At 45.9% G+C, this 24559-nt stretch overlaps 1 protein-coding gene across 2 annotated transcripts; it reads left to right on the plus strand.

The window, feature by feature from the left end:
* The first annotated feature begins 587 nt into the window (after positions 1 to 587).
* ISOC2 (isochorismatase domain containing 2) lies at positions 588 to 21160 on the plus strand. 2 transcript variants are annotated; one of them, XM_083162537.1, is made up of 6 exons: positions 588 to 695; positions 5357 to 5497; positions 13890 to 14102; positions 16650 to 16720; positions 19297 to 19414; positions 20973 to 21160. In XM_083162537.1, exons 2-6 carry the CDS (start codon positions 5366 to 5368, stop codon positions 21051 to 21053), a joined length of 615 nt encoding a protein of 204 aa, XP_083018663.1. In that variant the 5' UTR covers positions 588 to 695; positions 5357 to 5365; the 3' UTR covers positions 21054 to 21160. The 2 variants fall into 2 exon arrangements, with proteins under 2 accessions (XP_083018663.1, XP_083018664.1); XM_083162538.1 differs by having other exon boundaries at positions 678 to 690; positions 5355 to 5497.
* Positions 21161 to 24559: the final 3399 nt, after the last annotated feature.

Below are 24559 nucleotides of genomic sequence, written 5' to 3' on the forward strand. Positions count from 1 at the left end.
AATATACATGACCGAGTAAAAACACTGATCGATGGCTGGGTGCAGAATCACTGGCAGCAGCAGCTAATCTTTCTATCACTTGTAGTCACAGCACTGTACTCAGTCAACAGATGTAGTACATCTCAGCTGCTACAGGTGGCAGCACTGAGATCAGGGAAATGCATTGTAAGCTGATAAGGATCACCTTTTTTGGGATCCGCGGCTCGCTCGTTCTTGGATGGGTTCCGTTCACAAGATCCGGTTCGATCGTGAACGTTCGTGAACGGCCCATCTCTAAAGACAACTCTCTTGCCAGATAAAGCTCCTTGTCAGTCCCTCATAGGGTACAGTGAGGCAGACCATCCTGCAGGCAGTTCCAGTCCCTTTTACGGTGTAAGTAGTGCAGACCTTCCGGCTGCTGCCAGTGCCAGTCCCTGATTGTATGCATTGCAGTAGGGCAGAGTGACCACCCTTACTACTAGTACTGAGTCTGACTACTGGTGGTGATGACCGTGCCAGCCAGTGCCAGTCCCTGATAGGCAATAGTGCAGACCCTCCTGCATGCAGTTCCAGTCGCTGATAGGGTGAAGAACAGATGGGGGCGGGACGCTGCTCTCCCGTTGGTCGGTTCAGCTGCGGGCGGTGCGGTGGCTGCTGTAAATGACTGGCTGACAGCACGTTGTGCATCTGTCTATACAGGAAGTCAGCAGCAGGAGGTGAGTGTGCGGCAGCCAAGGTGATATAGAGTAGTACAGTATGTATGTGACCGCTCCGGCTGGTGTTATACAGCAGCCCTTCATGGTGTGAGAGGCTGCGGGTCATCCCCCATTCCCACCGAGCCACAGAGTGATACCTGGTGGCTTGTTATTTATGTGTCGGGCAGCAGGATTCTCCAATCAGTATTTGTAGGACTGCAGCATACAGTATTTCAGTGATTCCTACTATGATGCACAATGGGTATATAGAGTATGTGGTGCACCCAGGCCCTAGTCACCAGTATAACTGTATGGTGCCCCGAGGTGGCCTGACCCTTAAATTAGCCAGTGGCAGGCCCCACCTCAAATCAGCTCCTGCTTGTACCACTGTCAGCATTATTTACCTGCCTGGAGGGGTGCAGCAGCGCTCTGCTGTCATGAGCCAGCCTTCTGTTGGGTAGTGGCAAATGCACAAGCATGCTGGCTGTCTACGGGTCTGCACATAGTGGACCTTATTCTGTTTGGCTAATGCGCATTTCTGCGTGTGTGCATGCGCTAGGTGCGAATGGGCACAGCAAACTACAAGTTCGCCATCCCATTCGCACCCACCAGTGTGGGCGTGGGGTGGCGATTGATGGATTCGCTAATGGATATTTCCATAAAAACCCTAGGTGTTCCCATGGTAATGAGGCAGTGACGTGGCTGCCGGGGGTGAGCAGCTGACCTCACCAGTTGTCAGTTGCCTGCCCTGTTCTCGCACTGGGCGCACACAAAGCTAAGACACCTGAGAGTGTCTGTCTTAGTTTTGCGTGCTCATTCCACATCATTTGATGGTCGGCGACCATCAAATTATGTATTCCCCGTTCCTAGACTGCAGATGGACGTTTATGCAAAACATTTATTTGCAGCCGTGCGGGTGACTTTGGCGAGGTGGCTGTGCGATCAGCGTTAAATCCACACGCAATGCTACGAACTATGCAGCGTTGCTAGTAGATCATATTAACCTCCAGTGTTTCAACCAGGCTGAGATTCAGCAAAACCATAAAAAGCCTTTCCTGGGTCTCCAGGGCCAAAACCTTTTATACATCGTGCGCTTATTTGTACTAAAACATTAGCGAGCAGTGAATATTAACAGCAATGCATTCCCAATAGCTGAGCAAGTAGGGCACCAGCCAAGAAATCATTGATTTCTGGGCAGAAACCTCCTTGTTAAATTTCAATAGGCTGTGTGTTAACACATTAACCCATGAGAAATACGGTTATTACTTATTAAATAGAGCCTTATTAAATGTGTGGGGGATATCGCTTTTGTGGTGACGGAAATTCAGCTGTTGCAGGAATTTTTTAAATTTTTTTTATTTCTTTTTTATTGAAGAGTTATACAATACAATTGGACATCAAAGACATTAATAAATCCATATCATCCGAAAAGAGATCAGAGTAATCTTCATTGCTGCAATTTATTAGGAAAACGTTGACTTATGTGCATGCTTGAAACCATCGTTGCCCAAGCAGCAAATCGGCAATTTTCATCCATTTATAGGGTTAGTTGGATTTGCCCTGTTCAGTGCCTATGCTGATTTCATTCGACTGGTCGAAAAATCCATCATGGGTGAAAATCATATGGATCGGTGAATTTGCCCCCGATCCACTTGTTTTTGACCACTTTTGGTTGAATTTGCAGACGTTTTCGACCAATTTTTTTAGTCTGTTTTTGGGCATGCTGATGTGAAAGGCATGAGCGAATAAGTACTCGAAATTGGGCAAAACCAACCGCAATTGAATTTGGCTGCCAAATAAAACAGCACTTTATTGAATACCCCCTTATTCAGGAATAAATGATAATAAAATAATATTACTGTAGTATATTTTCAAAGCAAATCAAGCTTTATTTTAATAACAAAGCAGAAAGGATCATCTGCTCTTGCATCCTGATATGGTTGTAGTGAAAGGAGGAACATATATGAGGAGCTACCGCTGTGCAGAGGAACGCAGTAGCCATCCATGGGGGGGGGAATGCTGGGAGGAATCCGATCTGATCCCTCGACAGCACAGATGTGTAAAGAAGCCCATAGACCCTTATTGGGTAATGCCACCTCCACACAAAACCATCCAACGTATGGGAAATGCGTGCAAATCTTTTGGCTGCATTTTCTTTGAGTACATCCCAAAACTGAATTATGTGTTCACCCTATTTCTCTATTAGCCAGAACCTGAAGATTAAACCACAATACGGCCTGGTCTTCAGATGTTCCTTCTGCATCAGGGACCAGTTTTGCAACCAAATTTATAGAGGTCCTCTACTGAAATGAAGATTAAGTAGGCATTATGAAATGGGTATGGATCACACTGTAGACAGTGGGCCTAATTCAGACTTGATTGCAGGGCAAATTTCTTCTCAAAATGCAAAACCACATGCACTGCAGGTGGGCAGATATAACAGGTGCTGAGAGAGTTAGATTTGGGTGGGGTATGTTCAAACTGAAATCTAAATTGCAGTGTAAAGACCCCCATACACTATGGCCCTTATTCAGATCTGATCGCATCTGTCCCACCTGCAGTGCACATGGTTTTACCCATTTTGAGAACAAATTTGTACTGCGATCAGAGATCTGAATAAGGACCTATGTGATTTGGGCCCGATTTCACCCAATTCCGGTAGATCAGGCCGTGAACTCGTCCTACATTGCATGTGTATGACATCTGATCCTATGCGCATCAGAGTCGGAGGTTGGATGGGCTGCACATATGGTGCTTTTTAGCACCCGTGATGTTTTGCATCCAATGCGGTCCATAGGTGTGTCTGCTGCCACACGCCTATCTGCAGAGCGGGGAAGCGCTAGGTCAGGGGTGGCCAAACCGGTCCTCGAGATCTACCAACGGCCCATGTTTTCTAGATCCCCTAGCTGGTGCACAGCTGTAGTCAATACTAATAGTCACCTTTTCAAACCTGCTGCATTAATTCCTAGTATAGATCCACAGGTTGCCTGGAAAACATGCACCGTTGGTAGATCTTGAGGACAGGTTTGGCCACCCCTGCGCTAGGTGGTGTGCGGTGGGCAGCCTTCTGGTGATGAAAAAAAAACATACAAAGGAATGGGCGGCGCCAATTCATTTGAATGTTTTTTTTTTTTTTTTCCTGCCCCCCGCCTCTCATTTATCACATGTAAAAATGGCACATCATGTGCCAAATCGTAAGTCACCCCGCAGGGGCTCAAGGGTGAAATCGGGCCCAAATCGCAAAGTGTATGGGGGCCTTAAGACTTAAAGCTATTTGCGACGTAGTATTTACCACTATTATTTGCAAAGAAAAACACATGTAAGCGCTTGTTTATACTTGTCCTTACTATTATTGCTGACAACTGAAAAAAGCAAACAATGGCTAGTTATGGGCTTGTTCTCCTATCAGAATCAGCTTTATTGGCCAGGTATACCTGCGTATACTAGGAATTAGTTTTGGATCGCTGTGCAGCAGCCAAGGTAGGTTACAGGTGAACCGTGACAGTTCAGATATATACCACACGCACAGATATCCACTAGACGTACCCTGTAGAAGCTGATGGACAAGGCAGGAGAGACGCGGGGAACATATTTTGGCTGAGCTGCTCAGCACCCAGGCAACCAACAGCGGTGGCACTTGGTCATTGCAACAGGTCATTAGGTAACCAAAAACAGAGACAGTACAGATATATAACACATTTGGCTGAGCTGCACAGCTCCTAGGCAGCCATCAGCGGTGCCATCTTGGTTGTTGCTACTTCCCGGACTGCAGCAGGGCCTAACAGGCTGTTTTCCAGTGGTGCCATCTTGGTTGTTGCTACTTCCAGTGCTGCAGCAAGGCCAGTGCTGCAGCAAGGCCTAACAGACTGTTTTCCCCATCAGCATGCCACAGTGACTGAGTCCCTAAGCCATTCCGATGAGAAGCTGAGGAGTGGGCCAGTGTGTCCGGGGGCATTAGTTAGAGCCATGGCTGGGGGGAGAGTCAGTGTGTAAGGAGAGAAGTGAGGCCAGGGGACAAAGCTGGGCCTTCGCATCACTACCCCCTGATGCAAGAACCTTACCTCCTCCAACTAGAGGGTTTCTCCCATGAGGGCCACTGCTGGGATTCCCTGGTGGTCGCGTGGGGTGGACGGGCTACCTCTGCATCTGGAGGTTGCGGATGGGGATCCTGCAGGACGGGGATGCTCCCCCCACTGGGGTAGTCGCTACATATCCCAACAGGCTTAGCGGTCTGGGATCCTGCAGGCTGGGAAGCTGGGGTTGTCAGTCGCATACTAGCTGCCCATCTCAGGCTGGGGGCTACAGAGTCCATCATCCGGGGCCATTGCCCCCTCACCCGCGAGGACTCCAGGGGTTGTCTGCCACATCCTGTGCGACGGAGCACCTCTTATTTATTTACAGTTTCTTATACAATGCAGCATATGTCGTTGTGCTTTACATTTGGAAACAACAGTGATTAAACAAACTGGGTAGAAACAAACTGACATAGAGGAAGGAGGGCCCTGCTCGCAAGCTTACAATCTCTGGGGGCCGAAGATGGGAGCTCCATGTGTATGCCACCATCCCCAGCCCCCACCAGAAGTCACTATTGTGTGCAACATTTAACATTTGACAACATGGAAAAACCTATTTAGCTTTTTTATTATTTTCATTATTTATTATACATATATATTTTATTGTAGAAAGCTGAAATGTCGCTGTGTCGCCTTGGCAAGCTGCGTCCGCACTCCAGTGTCCTGTTCCTATGTGACATGCAAGAGAAGTTTCGACATAACATAGTGTTCTTTCCCCAGATTGTAACTGTGGCTGCACGGATGCTTCAGGTAAAGGAGATAAATACGATTAAAAACAAATAATAAAATAAAATTCATACCATAAAAACTGTTTTACATGAGATGCATGATTTATCTAAATATGCAAAATTGCTTGTTTTTATTTAATTAGTTTGTATAAAATAAAAAAAAACATAAAATTTAGAACCCAAACCCATCATATACCTAAAAAAATATTCTTCCATACAGCATGTAGAACAGAGGTAGCCAACGCCAGTCCTCGAGAGCTACCAACAGTTAATGTTTTCCAGGTCTCCTCACAGAATCACAAGTGAAGTAATTATCTCCCCCTGTGGATCATTTATAATGGGTCAGTCAGTAATAAGTGCACCTGTGCCGCAGCTAGGTGATCTAGAAAACGTGAACTGTTGGTAGCTCTCGAGGACTGGAGTTGGCTGCCCCTGATGTAGACAGTTGAGTGTTTCTACAATATAATTTTAATTTAAAAAAAAAAGTGTATATACTCCAATACATGATGGTGACTGCTCCCCATGGAAACTGAAAAAGGAATAACATTATCTACAAATGATATTCGGTATCAGTCAACTGCAGGCAATCATTTCCTTCTGACAGACATCCTACTTGTGCCTTCAAGATCAAGAATGGAAGTCAAAATCCAAGAACCGAACAATGGGAGAAATTTACTAAGATGGGAGTTCCATTTCACGTGGGATGTTGCTATAGGCAACCAACCAATCAAATACTATCTATTACCTTATAAAAGGTGCTAAATAAATAAGTAGATTCTGATTGGTTGCCCATAGCAACATCCCATGTGAAATAGAACTCCCATCTTAGTAAGTTTCCCCCAATAACAGTAGTCGCAGAAGATTTCTATATGCAAACCTTAATGTTCACTCTAGGTTTTTGTGCGGGCAGGGCATCGGGGGGCGGACCGGGCCCGTCGATGTCACAGCTGTGGGCAGTCCTGGGCCGCCGACATCATTAAAGGGGGCGTGCACGGGCCGCAACGTCAGGGGGCGGGACTGGCCCCACTGAAGTCACTGTACTGCCGGGGAAGCGCTGGGCATCGCATCTACGGCAGCGCTGGGCTTCCCTGTGCCGTGTCTCGGGGGCAGACACCAGGCTGTTTTAGCGGGGCGCTGCTAGAGGGGCAGGGCACATTTTGCCCTTTAAAAATCAGGCCGGGTGCAGCGCCCCGCTAAAACAGCCTAGCGGGAACTGGCCTGGATTTGTCTTAATGTTCAGGTCTTCTAACGGTTTCATGGAATGGGTATTCCAGTAACTGGAGACAGACAATAGCAGACACTCTGAATGGAAATCTTAATTAGGGAGGCAGTAATCATGGTAATACACTTGAGGAGAAGTTGGCACACAGAGTATTCCAGGAGGCATGGTTAGATGTAATGCTAGGGTCAGTACATGGGAAATCAGGCCTGAGGCAGAACAACAGATGTGGCTATTCCAGGAGGCATGGTTAGATGTAATGCTAGGGTCAGTGCACGGTGAAACAAACCTGAGGCAGAACAACAGACGTGGCTGTTCCAGGAGGCATGGTTAGATGTAATTCTAGGGTCAGTGCACAGGGAATCAGGCCTGAGGCAGAACAACAGACGTGGCTGTTCCAGGAGGCATGGTTAGATGTAATTCTATTGTCAGTGCATGAGGAATCAGGCCTGAGGCAGAACAACAGACGTGGCTATTCCAGGACGCATGGTTAGATGTAATGCTAGGGTCCATATACGGGAAATCAGGCCTGAGGCAGAACAACAGATGTGGCTATTCCAGGAGGCATGGTTAGATGTAATGCTAGGGTCAGTGCACAGGGAATCAGGCCTGAGGCAGAACAACAGACGTGGCTATTCCAGGAGGCATGGTTAGATGTAATGCTAGGGTCAGTACACGGGGAATCAGGCCTGAGGCAGAACAACAGATGTGGCTATTCCAGGAGGCATGGTTAGATGTAATGCTAGGGTCAGTGCACAGGGAATCAGGCCTGAGGCAGAACAACAGACGTGGCTATTCCGGGAGGCATAGTAAGATGTAATGCTAGGGTGAGTGCATGGGGAATCAGGCCTGAGGCAGAACAACAGACGTGGCTATTCCAGGAGGCATGGTTAGATGTAATGCTAGGGTCAGTGCAAGGTGAAACAAACCTGAGGCAGAACAACAGACGTGGCTGTTCCAGGAGGCATGGTTAGATGTAATTCTAGGGTCAGTGCATGAGGAATCAGGCCTGAGGCAGAACAACAGACGTGGCTATTCCAGGAGGCATGGTTAGATGTAATGCTAGGGTCCATATACGGGGAATCAGGCCTGAGGCAGAACAACAGACGTGGCTATTCCAGGAGGCATGGTTATATGTAATGCTAGGGTCCGTGCACGGTGAAACATACCTGAGGCAGAACAACAAACGTGGCTGTTCCAGGAGGCATGGTTAGATGTAATTCTAGGGTCAGTGCATGAGGAATCAGGCCTGCGGCAGAACAACAGACGTGGCTATTCCAGGACGCATGGTTAGATGTAATGCTAGGGTCCATATACGGGAAATCAGGCCTGAGGCAGAACAACAGATGTGGCTATTCCAGGAGGCATGGTTAGATGTAATGCTAGGGTCAGTGCACGGTGAAACAAACCTGAGGCAGAACAACAGACGTGGCTGTTCCAGGAGGCATGGTTAGATGTAATTCTAGGGTCAGTGCATGAGGAATCAGGCCTGAGGCAGAACAACAGACGTGGCTATTCCAGGAGGCATGGTTAGATGTAATGCTAGGGTCCATATATGGGAAATCAGGCCTGAGGCAGAACAACAGATGTGGCTATTCCAGGAGGCATGGTTAGATGTATTGCTAGGGTCAGTGCACGGTGAAACAAACCTGAGGCAGAACAACAGACGTGGCTGTTCCAGGAGGCATGGTTAGATGTAATTCTAGGGTCAGTGCATGAGGAATCAGGCCTGAGGCAGAACAACAGATGTGGCTATTCCAGGAGGCATGGTTAGATGTAATGCTAGGGTCAGTGCACGGTGAAACAAACCTGAGGCAGAACAACAGACGTGGCTGTTCCAGGAGGCATGGTTAGATGTAATGCTAGGGTCAGTGCACAGGGAATCAGGCCTGAGGCAGAACAACAGACGTGGCTATTCCAGGAGGCATGGTGGTTAGATGTAATGCTAGGGTCAGTACACGGGGAATCAGGCCTGAGGCAGAACAACAGATGTGGCTATTCCAGGAGGCATGGTTAGATGTAATGCTAGGGTCAGTGCACAGGGAATCAGGCCTGAGGCAGAACAACAGACGTGGCTATTCCGGGAGGCATGGTTAGATGTAATGCTAGGGTCAGTGCATGGGGAATCAGGCCTGAGGCAGAACAACAGACGTGGCTATTCCAGGAGGCATGGTTAGATGTAATGCTAGGGTCAGTGCAAGGTGAAACAAACCTGAGGCAGAACAACAGACGTGGCTGTTCCAGGAGGCATGGTTAGATGTAATTCTAGGGTCAGTGCATGAGGAATCAGGCCTGAGGCAGAACAACAGACGTGGCTATTCCAGGAGGCATGGTTAGATGTAATGCTAGGGTCCATATACGGGGAATCAGGCCTGAGGCAGAACAACAGACGTGGCTATTCCAGGAGGCATGGTTATATGTAATGCTAGGGTCCGTGCACGGTGAAACAAACCTGAGGCAGAACATCAAACGTGGCTGTTCCAGGAGGCATGGTTAGATGTAATTCTAGGGTCAGTGCATGGGAAATCAGGCCTGAGGCAGAACAACAGACGTGACTATTCCAGGAGGCATGGTTAGATGTAATGCTAGGGTCCGTACACGGGGAATCAGGCCTGAGGCAGAACAACAGACGTGGCTATTCCTGGAGGCATGGTTAGATGTAATGCTAAGGTCAGTGCACAGGGAATCAGGCCTGAGGCAGAACAACAGACGTGGCTATTCCAGGAGGCATGGTTAGATGTAATGCTAGGGTCAGTGCACAGGGAATCAGGCCTGAGGCAGAACAACAGACGTGGCTATTCCAGGAGGCATGGTTATATGTAATGCTAGGGTCCGTGCACGGTGAAACATACCTGAGGCAGAACAACAAACGTGGCTGTTCCAGGAGGCATGGTTAGATGTAATTCTAGGGTCAGTGCATGGGAAATCAGGCCTGAGGCAGAACAACAGACGTGACTATTCCAGGAGGCATGGTTAGATGTAATGCTAGGGTCCGTACACGGGGAATCAGGCCTGAGGCAGAACAACAGACGTGGCTATTCCTGGAGGCATGGTTAGATGTAATGCTAAGGTCAGTGCACGGTGAAACAAACCTGAGGCAGAACAACAGACGTGGCTATTCCTGGAGGCATGGTTATTATAATTTTATTTATAAGGCGCCACAAGTGTTTCGCAGCGCCGTACAAAGGAACAATACAGGGAGACAAAACTTGGCATAACATTGAATAAATAACAAAAATACAGTACAAATAAAGAGCACCACAGTTCATGGTTAGATGTAATGCTAGGGTCAGTGCATGGGAAATCAGTCTTGAGGCAGAATAGCAGATGATGAGCATAGCAGAAGGTGTGGTTGGAGATAGAGCAGAATGGGATTGAGGAATGGTGACATCAGGAGCAGATGGTCTGAAGCATCATACATATGCCACGGTACTAGAGATGCGGGTCATAGGAAGTGCTTATGAGTGTATGGATGGGCTATAGTAGTGAATATTCACAATCCATAATGGTAGCTCAACCACTGGAAGCAGTAACCAGACCTGATGCACAGATGCAGTTACCTGATGCACAGCCCCGATGGGTCACAACCATGCTCACATCATTGTCCGTTGAAACTGGGACCTCTTCAAGAACTGTTCAAAAGATTTGCTGAATTAAGATACCAAAGTGTGACGTTCTAAAGTCTGGAGGACATCCCACAAAGTCAGAGCAGACCGTAAAAGCCAGGCCATCATAAGTCATAACATTTATACAGATATATGGTCCATCAAAGGGGCCAATCCAGTTTAAAGAAAGGTATGTGTTTTACCATTTACGTGTGTTGTAATTTTTTTCTAGTGCCACAAGGTGTCACTGGTGTCTACACAGTCTGTTTAAAAACATGCGTTATTGAATCTGTTTTTTTTGGCTTCATTTCATGACGTTGAGTCCTTTATGATTATTCGGTAACAAATGTTGCCCTGCAGTGCCTTTTTACTGCACCATATTTTATATATTTTGAATATGAAAACAAGTGATGTCATTATTTGTGACAACATGCAAGTAACCTATGCACTGGCAGATGGGATTTATAATTATTGGTATGTCTACCCCTGCATCAATGTAGAAATTAAAAGATGAACAGTGAGTGCTGCTAGTGTTTTACAACTTGGGGGACCAGTAATGCTAGACTGCTGCATACTTGAAGTAAATGACGTCAAGCTTATTTGAATCAGATTCCCTAGGATTCTATTACCAAAATGATTGAAGCCTATACAATAGACTGATTCATTGTAAGAGTCGATAAAGGGCTGGTGCTAGTGTGTTCGGCGCCCTCCTATGCTTTACATTGGCACAGCGCACACCGAAAGAAAGATATATGGTCTAACAAAAGGGGCATGGCCATACAATAGTACTCCCATCAATTATACCACGCAGTAACACAATCATATTCACATTACACAGCACCAGTACTTGGTGCCCTGTGCCAGAAAGGAAATTGGTGACTGGCTGACCACCATAGTCAAATATAGGAGTGTGGGGAAGGGGTGTGGCCATATAAAAATACCAATAACACTGTAATGCCCATTATACATTATGCTACCCTGACACTGTGATGCCCATTACACATTATACCACACACAGCAATGCCCACTACACATTATGCCACACATCAAAATGCCGTACACCATAATGCCCATATGACATTATGATACACACAATGCCCCGAGTACTCCTGCATATGCTCTCAGTGTTATAGCTGCTTAAATGTAACACCCACAGTTGCCTACAGTAGTAGCGCTGCTTATATATAGATAATGCCCACAGTTACCAACAGCAGTAGCGCTGCTTATACAGAATGCCCACATTAACTGACAGTAATAGTATTGCTTAAATATATATAACAGTCTGGTGCGGACCGGCACTCCATCCAACGTGGGTATGTAATGCTCCGGTGTCTTCTGCGGGTATAGATATGTGTTGTAGTAATCAGCCGCACTTAGAGTCTCTTGTAAGCAAAACTTCTTTTTATATAGCAAACATGGGTGCAAACAAAAACCGACGTTTCGGGGTGCTTAACCCCTTTTTCAAGGTGCAGAACCTTGAAAAAGGAGTTAAGCAACCCTCTACAAGAGATATATATATATATATATATATATATATATATATATATATATATATATATATATATATATATATATATATATATATATATATATAATTATATTGCGCCCACGCCAGTTGCCGTCATTAGTAGCGCTGCCTATAGGTACACTAGATGCAGACAGTAGTAGTGCTGCCTATACATCTGCCCACACCAGTTGCCGACAGAAGTAACACCACCTATACATATGCCCACACCAGTTGCCGACAGCAGTAGCGCTGCCTATACGTATGCCCACACCAGATGCAAACAACCTATGCATATGCCTACACCAGTTGTCGACCGAAGTAACACGACCTATACATATGCCCATACCAGTTGCCTACAGCAGTAGCGCTGCCTATACAAATGCCCATACCAGTTGCCCACAGTAGTAGCACTGCCTATACATATGCCCACACCAGTTGCCGACAGTAGTACTGCTGCCTATACATATGCCCACACCAGTTGCCGACAGTAGTACAGCTGCCTATACATATGTCTACACCAGTTGCTGACAGTAGTAGTGCTGCCTATACATATGCCCACACCAGTTGCTGACAGTAGTACCGCTGCCTATACATATGCCCACACCAGTTGCCAATGGTAGTAGTGCTGCCTTTACATACTGTATGTATGGCTCTGAGCCTGACCAGGTCAAATTAAGACCAGCCTGGACGCAGGTGGCAGGGAGAATTGGAGCAGCAGTACCAAGTGATCATGCCGCGGAAGAAAACGCCAGGAAAAAGCATCCACTCTGACATTCTTAGAACTCAGCCTATAAGTGACCAGAAAATTGAACCGAGTAAAGAACAAGGCCCAGTGGGCCTGCCGGGAATTGAGCCTTGCAAGCTCTTATGGTCGTTTAAAACCAAAATTTGATGACTGGCCCCTAACAGCCAATGCCTCCATTTATCAAAAGCCCATTTGATGGCCAGCAATTCCCTGTCACCAACATCATAGTTGGCTTCTGCGGCAGAGAATTTCCTTGACATGTAAGCACAAGGGTGGAGGACAAGGAGTTACATAGGGTTACTATGTGATAGGACAGCCCCTGCTCCTATCTCAGACGCATCAACCTCTTCCACGAAGGGACGATCAGGATCAGGATGCTTGAGAATTGGGGCTGACTTAAACACTCGTTTAAGAATTTGAAAGGCCTGCTCTGCTTGAGGCGACCACTTAGATGGAGGAAATACAGAACAACCCAGGAAACGGGGCAGCTTGCCCAAACAAGTAAATAAAGAAAGAATTAGAACCAGGCTCTGAATGAATGACCTGAAATTACATTTCAGACCTGAAATGGACACAGCGAAAAGACCACGACACCCAGCTGCAGATGGAAAAGTACAGGCTGGGAACGACTGACAAGATAGGAACGCTGACCAGGACTGCAGTGAGGCCAGGACGCACTGCAAGAGCAATATCACCGGCGGGGCTGAGCTAGGCCATATCCCTTAAAAGGGATACTCTGGCCAATCAGTCCCTGCCGTGAGTCCAGCCCCCTGTGATAGTTATTATTATCAGGTGGCCGAGCACGCATCGCCTGGCATCCCCCCATTGCTAAGCAACCGCCGGGTGATGCTGAGGGACTGCCTGAACTAGTGTCCCCTGGCCGCGCGGAAGTGACACGTCCCGGCGGACGTGACGCGGCGGAACCCGGCATCGCTGGGCGGGAGTGTCCAGGCAGCCCTGCTCTGGGAGCCGGCACATTGCTGCGGCACCGCGACGGACACGGCCACAGTGTCCGCGCTGCTGGCACCGTCGGAAGGGTACTTCCGGGGGCGGCTGGTTGGCAATCCGACCGCCAGACCCCCGCTGAATGAGAAGGGCTCCATCTGTGCCTCCTAGTGTTTGTTACTAACATTTATTAATATGCGACCTGCATAATTCATTGTTCTTTTCAGTTGTGACTTTAATAATCCTGTGGGCACTATTTGCACAGTGCAGTGAGGAAGCTGAGAGGCTGTGGGTATTAGTTTACTTGACTGTTTTCTGATACATCTGTTACACAGATATGTAAATCAGTGCATCAGTCATTACTATTCGCCTGTTTTGTTTTCTATCTTCTAGGCTGTGAAGTTATTGGAAATGCCAGTTATTGTTACTGAGCAATACCCAAAGGGACTTGGTCCTACTGTACCGGAGCTCGGAGCGGATGGCATCCAAAAATACTCGAAGACCTGTTTCAGTATGCTGACCGCGGAGGTGGAGAAGGAGCTCCAGTCCATCCCTAACCGGCGCTCTGTCATCCTGTGCGGCATTGAGACCCAGGCGTGCATTATGGTATGTATAATACATGGGTAATGCTGTGCAGACTGTTCCTTTCAATAAATGTATGTATTCCAAACTTACAGATTAGCATGTCCCATTAAGGCTTCTTGCACTTACTCATGACCTAATACTTCAAAACCTATTACCAATCAAGCTCCAAATGAGATTATGACCATTAAGGCAGAATCCGTAATAAATGTCTTCCCTGCACAATGCCATCACATCCTGTGATTAGCTGCAGATCCAGCATTATCGTGATGTGTGAGCGACTAATTGACAGATGTGTATGTTCCCGCAATGAACGCATGCAGCCGATACAACAAGGTTTGTCAACAATGTAGTGCAAAAGATAGTCCCCACATCCATTCCGCACAGGATTGGGCAGGACTAGCTGAGGGCCAGGGATATCTCTGATCGGCACCATTGCCTTGGTGTTCCACCGTCTATCATGGGATGTGGATGGTCAACAAATCCAGATGGCTGTATTACTTATATAACTTTAGAATTTATAATCTACTTGATTACAGCCAACTCCATAGCCCCTCACATGTGTAAGCAGATTCCCAGAGCAGGCACTTAGCTAGAACACAGAGGGTTGCCAAAGTTAGCGGTCCATACTCAGGCCTAAAAGCAGGGCTGAAAATCTGCACGTGTGCTTGGGATACAAATGCCATCTCAACTATGCGAATAGAGGGAATCCGTTTGAATTCACTCACTGTCTAATTAATCCCCCCCCACCCACCCCCGTGTGTAGCACCGTGTAAGGAAACTCAATGGCCATGGGGAGATCATGACTGATGCTGACGTCTGCGTCCCTCCCTCCCAACTGCCAGGATCCACCTGCATTTTCCGGCGTCACTCCCAGAAAAATGTGAGGGTGCAGCCCACAAACGCCCGGTGCTTGTCAATCCTCTGCGAACCGCCATCGATGGCTTTGTTTGCAGGGGGACCTGGCACATGCGCCACAGCACACCATATGCATATGCACACAACACACCATGCACAGTCTATCGATAATCAGCAGTGCAGCAAATTCACAGCCCTGCGTTCTAACCTGAGTTTGCCTCGGTATCCGCAAAGCACCGTATAACGTTCAGTTCCTGCTCAGAAGATCCACACATACTGTACTTCAGCCAGAGGGCGCTACTACTCCTAGCATCCCTAGTGGCTCAGCTGCGAGTGTAGTAGAATCAGTAAGTGTTGCCACAGCATGGAGATTGGGAACCAATGCATTAAGCAATGACCAGGTCACTCGTGCAGGTATCTTTATATTTTACAGTAGGTAAGCCACATTGTCCCATACATTATAGGCCTGATTCTGGTTCACTCGCAAAAGCAAACTCATGCTTGACAAAACCATGTGCACTCCAGGGGGGCAGATGTAACATGTGCAGAGAGAGTTACATTTGGGTGAGTTATTTTGTTTCTGTGCAGGGGGAATACTGACTGCTTTATTTTTACACTGCAATTTAGATATCAGTTTTAAGTACAAACCTCACCCAAATCTAACTCTCTCTGCACATGTTACCTCAGCACTGCACATGTTTTTGTCCATTAAAGGAGGAGTTTGCTTTTGGGAGTGAACCAGAATCCGGCCCTATATGTATACTACAGGTTTATGTACTTTTATATTATGTTAATATTTAGAACTTTAACATGGACAGCAAAATGTCGACATTTTGAATGTCGGCAGTCTGCGTATCGACCATGCGGTTTTACATAGACATGTCCACTAACCCTAACTGCAGCCGGACCCTAAACCTAGCCATAAAAATCAACGGACTACAATCACAATGTGCCACAGATTATCATTGTCTAGTGTTCATTACATCTTGTACAGCTTGTGTCCATAGGTTGTGCTCCTGTGGCCTAGGACAGTATAGGATCGGGCATAACACCAGAGTATTTAGTGACTTTAAGGGGGGTATTCAATCCCCCACTGCTATTTGTGATGAGGGAAATAGCAGCAGGTGCCTATTCAATGCGGTCTTTCCCGATAGCATTGAAGAGGCATCTCGGCAAAACAATCCCGACTTTAAAGCAGTTGGACTCGTTTTGCAGAGAACAGGCGTGGATTGTGGAGCTCGGGTGTGGTACAGGGGTCCGACAGTCAGGATCCCGACAGTCATTAGCCCGACGTTGGGATCCCAACTGGCCGGAACCAGACAGCATGGTGAGCACAACTAAGCCCCTTGCGGGCACGGTGGCTTGCTACGCGAGCCACCTATTCTATTCTCCCTCTATGGGGTTCGTGGACCCCCACGATGGAAAATAGCCAACGGCCATCCGGAACCCGGCTGTCGGTTTTTTCACAGTCGGGATCCCGACGTCGGGTAAATGCCGTGGAGCTCATGGCTGGATTTCAATGATCCACTACCATTTCTTGTGCCCACGCCCCCTTTTCGGCACTGTCGGTTTGCTGACGTGCGGGACGAGAATGGGACAGGGTCACGACTGCCGGGACTTCCCGACAGTCATGACCCGGTATTGAAAATCCCCCTAAATATTTTTACCTGAACTACTGTTAAATGGCTTTTTTTTTTTTTTTTTTTTTTTAAGAGTACCACATTGGACTTGTTGGATAAAGGCTTTGATGTACATGTTGTAGCAGACGCTTGCTCATCTCGCAGGTAACGTTGGAGTCTCTCTTGTTCTATCCTTTGATGATTAAATGTTCAGATTTGTAAAGAGAGTTGTGTTAGAGAATACAGGTCTAATAGTGAGGCAAACAGGTGTGGACTATTAGATAGACAGTGTCTACACAGGCAGTCAGTAGGTCTACCCCAAAAGGTGGACATTCAACAGGGTCAAAATGTCGATATGAAAAAGGTAGGGTTTTTGGTGTCAATGTCGACATGGACCTCTAATTAGTGTAATGTGTATACACCGCAGTGGTTGCATACACTTGCAGCCCAGTGAGCAAGTCTGAATCAGGACCATTTTGTTTGAAGGTTGGGACTCCTTCAGCTTGAAGTTGCACCCTGCCCACCTTTCCTGAATGGTTTTAACTAGTTTGGTCTCTAGTATTTATAGATTCAAGCTTAGTATTAGGGATCCACCAGAGAAACAAGGTTATCTAGACGCTGGTTGGTGGGCCAGTATTTCTTGGCCAATATATAGATATTACTCAATATTAGATAGCAGTGTTGTGTGTCAACACTGTATTTTATCAACCTTAGTCTTCATTCTAGCACCCTGCTCCTTGAAAAATCCTTGCAGTTCTTCCTTCCTGCCTGTGGTGTCACTCTCTCTGCTTTGGTGTTCCTACAACAGTCTGGTTTGTTTCTCAACATTGAGTTTGAAACCAGACTGTTCTTGAAGTACCACAGAAGGCAGCGACACCCCACAATGGAAAATGACCCGATTTGCCTATCTCCGCAGATGGGGTGAGGCTAAAACGACACAATTTTGACACTTTAGCCCCGCCCCCTCATCAGAGATCGGAAGATAAGGTTATTTAAACTACGTGGTCGGGGGGGGGGATGGGGGTCCCCCAGAAACCGGTAGGGTTGCCCACCTTTCCGGGGGGGCCGGGAGGTGGACCCGATTTTTTTCATCATGTATACCAAAGAAATGACATTTACTTATGATCATGCATTGTGATACTAACATGTACTCGCTGTGAGCATGAGCGGCTCGTTTTCTTTTCGATTCTTTTTTTTTCTTATTCTCTGTATTACAAGCTGTAATTTAATCCATAAAATTTCAATAAAAATCATTGAATTAAAAAAAAAAATCTAAATATGAGGTGACGGCATTTATAGGTCAGTACATAGTAACCAGTGAGAGGGTAAGTGTACAACGAAGAAAGGTAAGATGGGGAGAGAGCAGGACAGATGTTACAATGGAGAATAGGAGACACTTTGGGGCCGATTCTGGTTCACACACAGTGAACTGAATTCTGCCGCTGCCCCAATGGTTGGGTTTTGCACATGCGCATTTCTGCGCATGTGCAAACCCCAACTGTGTATGGCCGCAGCAAGTTGCTCACTCGCCGGGCAAGGAGGGACGGTGGCGGTGCTGGGCCATGGGAATGGGCAGCATTTCATGGGTGTCCTCATGAAAATGCTGGGCGTTCTTATTGGTACACGGATGGCTGACTTTGCCCCCGGCAGGCAACCGACTTATATTTGCGAAGGCAGGAGATAGCCATCCTGCTGCGGGCACATGGAAGGGGATGTGTCTTCCTAACAAACCCCCTCGCATGGTTGCAAGGGGATACAGCGGCGTGGGTATTTGACAGGGCAACGTTATAGGGACTGCGAACTTCGCAGCTTACCAAGTCAATCAGAATTACCCCTGTCCTTGCCCACTGTTTAACCTAGGAGACCAGGGTGGAGCAGGGTTGCATAATTGGCCTCATGCATCTGAGGCTGGAAATGTTAAAAGGCCCATTATGAGAATCGGAGGTGGTGTGGCCAGTGCCATGTACACATTTAAACAGTGTATCAGTATCTCCCTAAATATGTAAAAGTACAAAAATAGTGTGGAAGACAGAAATACAATCTAATACTTATGATTTGTGGCCCGCTGGTGGTTGGTGATCATCATGCTGCCATGATGAGGGCTGTTTTTATGTGGAGGCCTGGAGCCTGAAATCTAATTATCTCTGCACATGTTACATCTGCCCCCCTGCAGTGCACATGGTTTTGTCCATCTAAGAAGGATTTTGTCAGAAAGAATGAACTAGAATAAACCCCAGTATTTTGTGTTTTATTATAATTTATTAACTGTCTTAACTTGTTTACATTGTGACCCCATTTAGGCCGACATGCATCGACACAACCGCTGCAGGTCAACAGGGCTTAAGTCCATAGTGAACGTATCCCAAAGTAACCATTACGTACTATAATTGAGGCTAAGCTTTGGCATAACCATTCTTGCTATAAATGTGGCCAGGCTACAGAGTAACAATTCTTGACTATATATGTGTTTAGGCTCTGTCCCACAAACTTCTACCACGAAATTCATGAACATAATTTGGATTCTTGTAGATATTGTTCTTACATGCAGTACTATATGTGGCTATAAACCCTCAAGTTCATTATGACAATGAATTATTTAGACTATCTGATGGAAATTTGTGAGACTCGCTCTTTGGGTCTTGCTTCACCCGTCTCTGGGTCATTGCAGCCAGATCTTCTGAAAAATGTAACTTGATTGTTCTATTCAAGTCTGCTAACCTTGACCCTTTCCATTATGGCAGCCAGGTGGACCGCCTTGTAGCTCTGTCCCGCATGAAGCAGAGTGGAGCATTTCTAACCACTAGCGAAGGTGTCATCTTGCAATTGCTACAAGACTCCGCCCATCCAAAATTCAAAGAGGTAACATTCTTATTTCATTTGTTGCTAAAAGTAAACCTATGAATCAAGCACTGATTATTCATACAAGCAAGATAGAGAATTCAGACCATGGGACAGATGTTATGACTCCCAAGTTGAGCGACTATGTGGAATGTTTGCTGCCGAACATGGGAGTCATAACAAAGTATTCCAGGCAGTTTTGCATGATGGCATCAAACAAGTTGGTTGGTGGATTACACAGGGAACGTCACAGTTTCTTCTAACTTCAAGAAGAATAATAGTTTGTTATTGCAAAGCTACAAAGTCCTGTTTGGTGGGATATGATTAGTTAAGCCATTATGATTAAAAGTAATTTTTATCAACCTTACGTAACTGAAAGTTTTTTTTTTTCAAGTATGGTAAACATGTAACATTTTATAGTGTCCTAATCTTATAGTGATATTATAGTCCTAATATAGTGCTTCCCATCTGGGTGGCCACTGATTGGCCGAGAGAATTCTCTCAGCCAATCAGCGGCCAGCCAGTCTTTTGAAAGTATTTTTAAAAATCCTGCTGCCGCTTTCTGCCCCACCGCTGGATAGCACCTACAGAATCGGACCCAATACTTTGTGGGTTATCGAACCGAAATGTGCCGCTGATGGGTCCGATCCAATAGATTTTATGTGCAGGTGGTTTAATCTCTAGGGTCTGACCCAATGTGCACCGGACAGCGCATCGGGTCGTGTGGGTTGTCGAACCCATCTGATTTCTTGACCCGATCCGTCAAGATTGGATGAAATCGGCCCAAATCGTTGTAGTGTATGAGGGGATGAGAGATTCAGAAAGTGAGAGATTTGGTAAGAAATCTCTAGTTTTTTTTAAAGCGGCAATCATTTCAGTTTGATTTTGCAGTGTAGATGATTGCCGCTTTAAAAAAACTGGAGATTTCTTTTCAAATCTCTCACTTTCTGATCCTATTAAATCTCACCCCTTATGTCTCATCCTTGGATCTGTTACGATACACACTTACCTAAGTATAGACTTTCATACTAATAAAAAGTAGAATGAATTTAAAAATGGAGGTTAATTTTATAACCTCACAAACAAACAAAAACCTAAGCGTTGATATGGATCTGATCCCAACAGAATATTCTCATAAACGGTCTTTTCTAATTTTATTTTCAACTACTAAATAATTTTCTAATTTTATTTATTATGATTGTATGTATATTTATTTTTTATAAGAATGTATTTTTTAATGTGTATTATTAAAAGGGAAATATCCCAAAAGTAGTAGACTGCTGTAAATTGTTTGAGCAGCACTTCATAAGTGAAGGTTTTAATTGCAAATCTTAACTACTATTATTCTGATCCATTTTTTTTCTACTGGAATACAATGTACCGTCGCGTAATATTGCAATATTATGGCTGGACTTACGAGAGAAAAGCCAATCACCATGGTTTTGGCAAATGGTAGAGGGTATGAGGATGAATTATTTTTCTAAGCTTTACATTTGCTTTATGATCAAGTAACAAAAACAATAAGTTACTCTGTGCAAGGACAGCCAGAATGTGATTGATTCTTCCTTTCATCTTTAAGGTTCAGAAGATCATCATGGAATCGGCTCCGGACAGCGGACTGCTGTCTCTCTTTCAGAGCCAGAACCCCCTCTTTACCTAATTTTCTGTATAGTAATTATTACCGCATGTTTGGAGATAAGGTTTGGTCAGCACAGATGGCAGGAGTAAAATATATTAGAAATCAAAATAAAATTATATTTTATTAAACTCTCTCAACTCCTTATATTGTACTGTGAGATAATGTAAGATCACTACCCTTCTGCAAGTTTAAATCCCCTCTGCGGCTATGCCTATCTCTGAATTGGGCCGTCAGTTACATACATCTGCAAACGTATGGTAAGCCTCTAGTGACAGCAAGCCGTCTCTTATCTGGTAGTCCTACACTACGTAATAAAACATTAGGTCATACATTTAGGTATTACTAAACTTAGAATCAACTCACATGGCGGCACACCAGGACCATCCAATATGGCACTACATGGAACAGCATACTTCAGCTACTTGTCCCATACATGCCTCTGTTAGTCTATTGTAGTGTGCTAGAGCAGTGGTTCTCAAACACTGGGTCCTGACCCCAAAGTGGGTCCCGACCTTCTCAGCATGGGGTCGCGATGACCTGTTGCTGACCATAAGGCTGATGAATGAAAAGTCTGTTGAATTGTCTTATTTTAGACTTCTCCCATCATTTTGCGCCTCCACAATGCTACCATGTATGTGCTGTCTGCTGACTACACATGTGATGTGATGACCTTCTGCAGGGACTTGCTGGGATCCTGTAATTATTTTTATTGTTTGATGGGGTCCCAGAGCAAAATAGTTTGAGGACCCCTGTGCTAGAGGAATCTGTGTATTCTTGTCTATAATAGCCCCTACCTTCCATGCACCTGTAATGGGCCAATACCGGGGGGAAGCCTGAGAGGACGGCTCTGGTGGAAGCCTGAGAGGACGGCTGTGGTGGAAGCCTGAGAGGATGGCTCTGGGGGTTATGTCTCCCAAGATTCTTAACCTTGAATTTTTCAATATTAAACTTTCCGATTTTCCTTCAAAGGGTTGATTGCTATGGAAGATCTCACCACAAATATCTTCCTCCCGGTTTACTGCCACCTGGTCCACATGGCTCCCTTTCAAAGACGCCTACAAAACTTACATGACACCGATATAAAACTGCATCCTAGAATCACGATGACGTTTCACCTCTTCTTTTCTGCTTCTCTCTGATATATTCACCCTTTGTTTCTCCTTTTCTGGAATTCTTTCGCTAACACGTACGGTTGTTCTGCAAATTTGGTACAATTGGTATTTCAGAACCAGCAGTATTGTTGTAATTCATATCATACATGTATGTGTTCATATTTCCTTTTATGATTAATAAAAATTAGATTACGGGGAAAAAAAAGCGTAATTTTCCATTTATCTGCCCACTCATCTAGTTTATTTAAATCCCTCTATAGATTTTAGACATCGTCGTCCATTGTAATTACCCGGCACAGTTTTGTATCCTTTGCAAAGATGGAATATACTTTGCTAAGAATTACGTCCTCTATATTGTTCATAAATAAGTTGGGGAAGCCTGAGGCAATGTCTCTGTAGAAACCGCTTATGGAACAGCTATAATTATACCACTTTTCCATCTATAAGCCGGTTCGCACCCGGGATTTTCTACCCGGCTACAACCTGGGTGCGACCTGGCTTGCAAACCCATTCACACTAGAGTCCCCACCCAGTATAATGCCGGACGGGTGACGTTATTGGGAGGTAGGGTCGGGGAGGCGCTGGGAGATGAGAGCATCTCCCAGCACCGGCTTTTGCATTGTAGTGAACGGGATCCGGGTCGCATTGACCCCGGTTACCCATTTTCACTACACAGTGACACAGGTTGAACCCGTGTTCGACCCTGGTCGCTACATGGGTAGAAAACCCAGGTCGTGAGACCCGGCATATTTCAACAGGGAGCGTTTCCATCGGCCTAAAATCCCAGGTTTTGCACTCTCCCGTGCAAAAACACAGGATATTTAGGCTAGTGGAAAAGGGGTATAAGTGAAGGAGATACACTAGCAAACTTACAAGTGAGAGAATATGAAGCTGTTAGAATGTGAAGTCTTCAGTGTACACATGATTGCAACACTGTGTGTACTGTAGCTAGTGGGGTTGTGGATTGGTGTTGGAACTAGTCAGGAACCTGTTCAGTTTCTCAAGGACTGCCAAGCAGTTTCTTTTCTCCCTTGGGCTGCTGTAGCTCTTTTAGTTGCTGTCCATCATGCATAATGATAGTAACATTTTGGGGTGCCTGGGTACAGCACCCTCCTAGGGGTTTGCAAACTGCCACATAATATATGTGATTTGAGATTCCATCCTCCAAACTGAAAACTACATAACATTTTTATTAAAAATTAGATTTACTTCATCCCCTGTCATGCATGGTACACACTGGCCAGTACATTGACTGTTCCATTGAACTGCCAATATATCGCTGGTCCGTCAGCCAGTGTGTACCAGCAATATGCCTGTGAACGATGACTTCGGCTGTGTGCTGGCCACAGACCACCTGTACACCCGCTTCACAAGCTGGTGGTGATTGACAACACAACTGGGTGGGCACATGTAAATGCAGAACACATTGTCGAGCCATCTGCTATCTCTATAGGGCATACAGTCATTTGGTCTACAGCAAGTTGTCCGACAAGCATTGGGTCGACACCGTTAGGTCGACAGGGTCTAGGTCGACAGTCAAAAGGTAGACATGGGGATGCGGTGCATTGGAAACGGTGTCCATGTCGACTGTGCCAACATTCGGGTAAAAAAAACCTGTGAAAAACCCCATGTCAACCTTTTTACTGTCGACCTAGACCCTGACGACCTATTGCTTGTGTCGACCTATTGACCTGTCGACCTTGACCCATGTCGACCTAGAACCATGTCAACCTAACGCTTGTAGACCAACTTGCTGTAGACCAAATGATCCCAACCCCTCTGTACACTGCCTCAGAGGTCTATAATATACTAACTAAGGTCCCACATATATAGGGTATATTCAATCCGGGATTCAAACTGTCGGAACGCACCGACAATCAGAATCCCGGGCCATTTTTGTTCCGTACAACGGTAACTAGGGTGGCCAATCCCGGGATTGGCGCACCACCTGTAAGTAAATATACGGGGCGGTCGGGGCCTTTTTACTATTAAGGAAGCCAATCCTGGGATCAAGCATTTTTCATTCCCGAACCCCGGGATTGAAAAATGCCCCTGGATTGGCTTCCCAAATTGTATCTCAACAGCCATAATTCAATGTTCCAGCTGTCTAGTGTAGGAAAGTCTGCGGATCAGCGTAAACGGAAGCGGATTGTTGAAAAACGTCCGCTGACAGTGCTGGGCAGGGTGAAAGCCACTCAGCGTGTATGCACTGAGCGGCTTTCCCCCCCAGCAATGACAGCGGTCACCGCTGTCCATAAACTCTGGGCAAAATCACCCAGTGTGTCTGTGGATCTTACAACCACAATTGTTAAATTATTCCCAGGCTAACATTTACTAGGCCTGGTACTGTACCTAGCACAAAACATTTCGGATTACCTGTGTTCCCCAGGTTTACAGGATAATATTTGCTAAAAA

This window comes from Crinia signifera, chromosome 19 (genome assembly GCF_055691185.1).
Source record: "Crinia signifera chromosome 19, ASM5569118v1, whole genome shotgun sequence".
NCBI classification, from domain to species: Eukaryota; Metazoa; Chordata; class Amphibia; order Anura; family Myobatrachidae; genus Crinia; species Crinia signifera.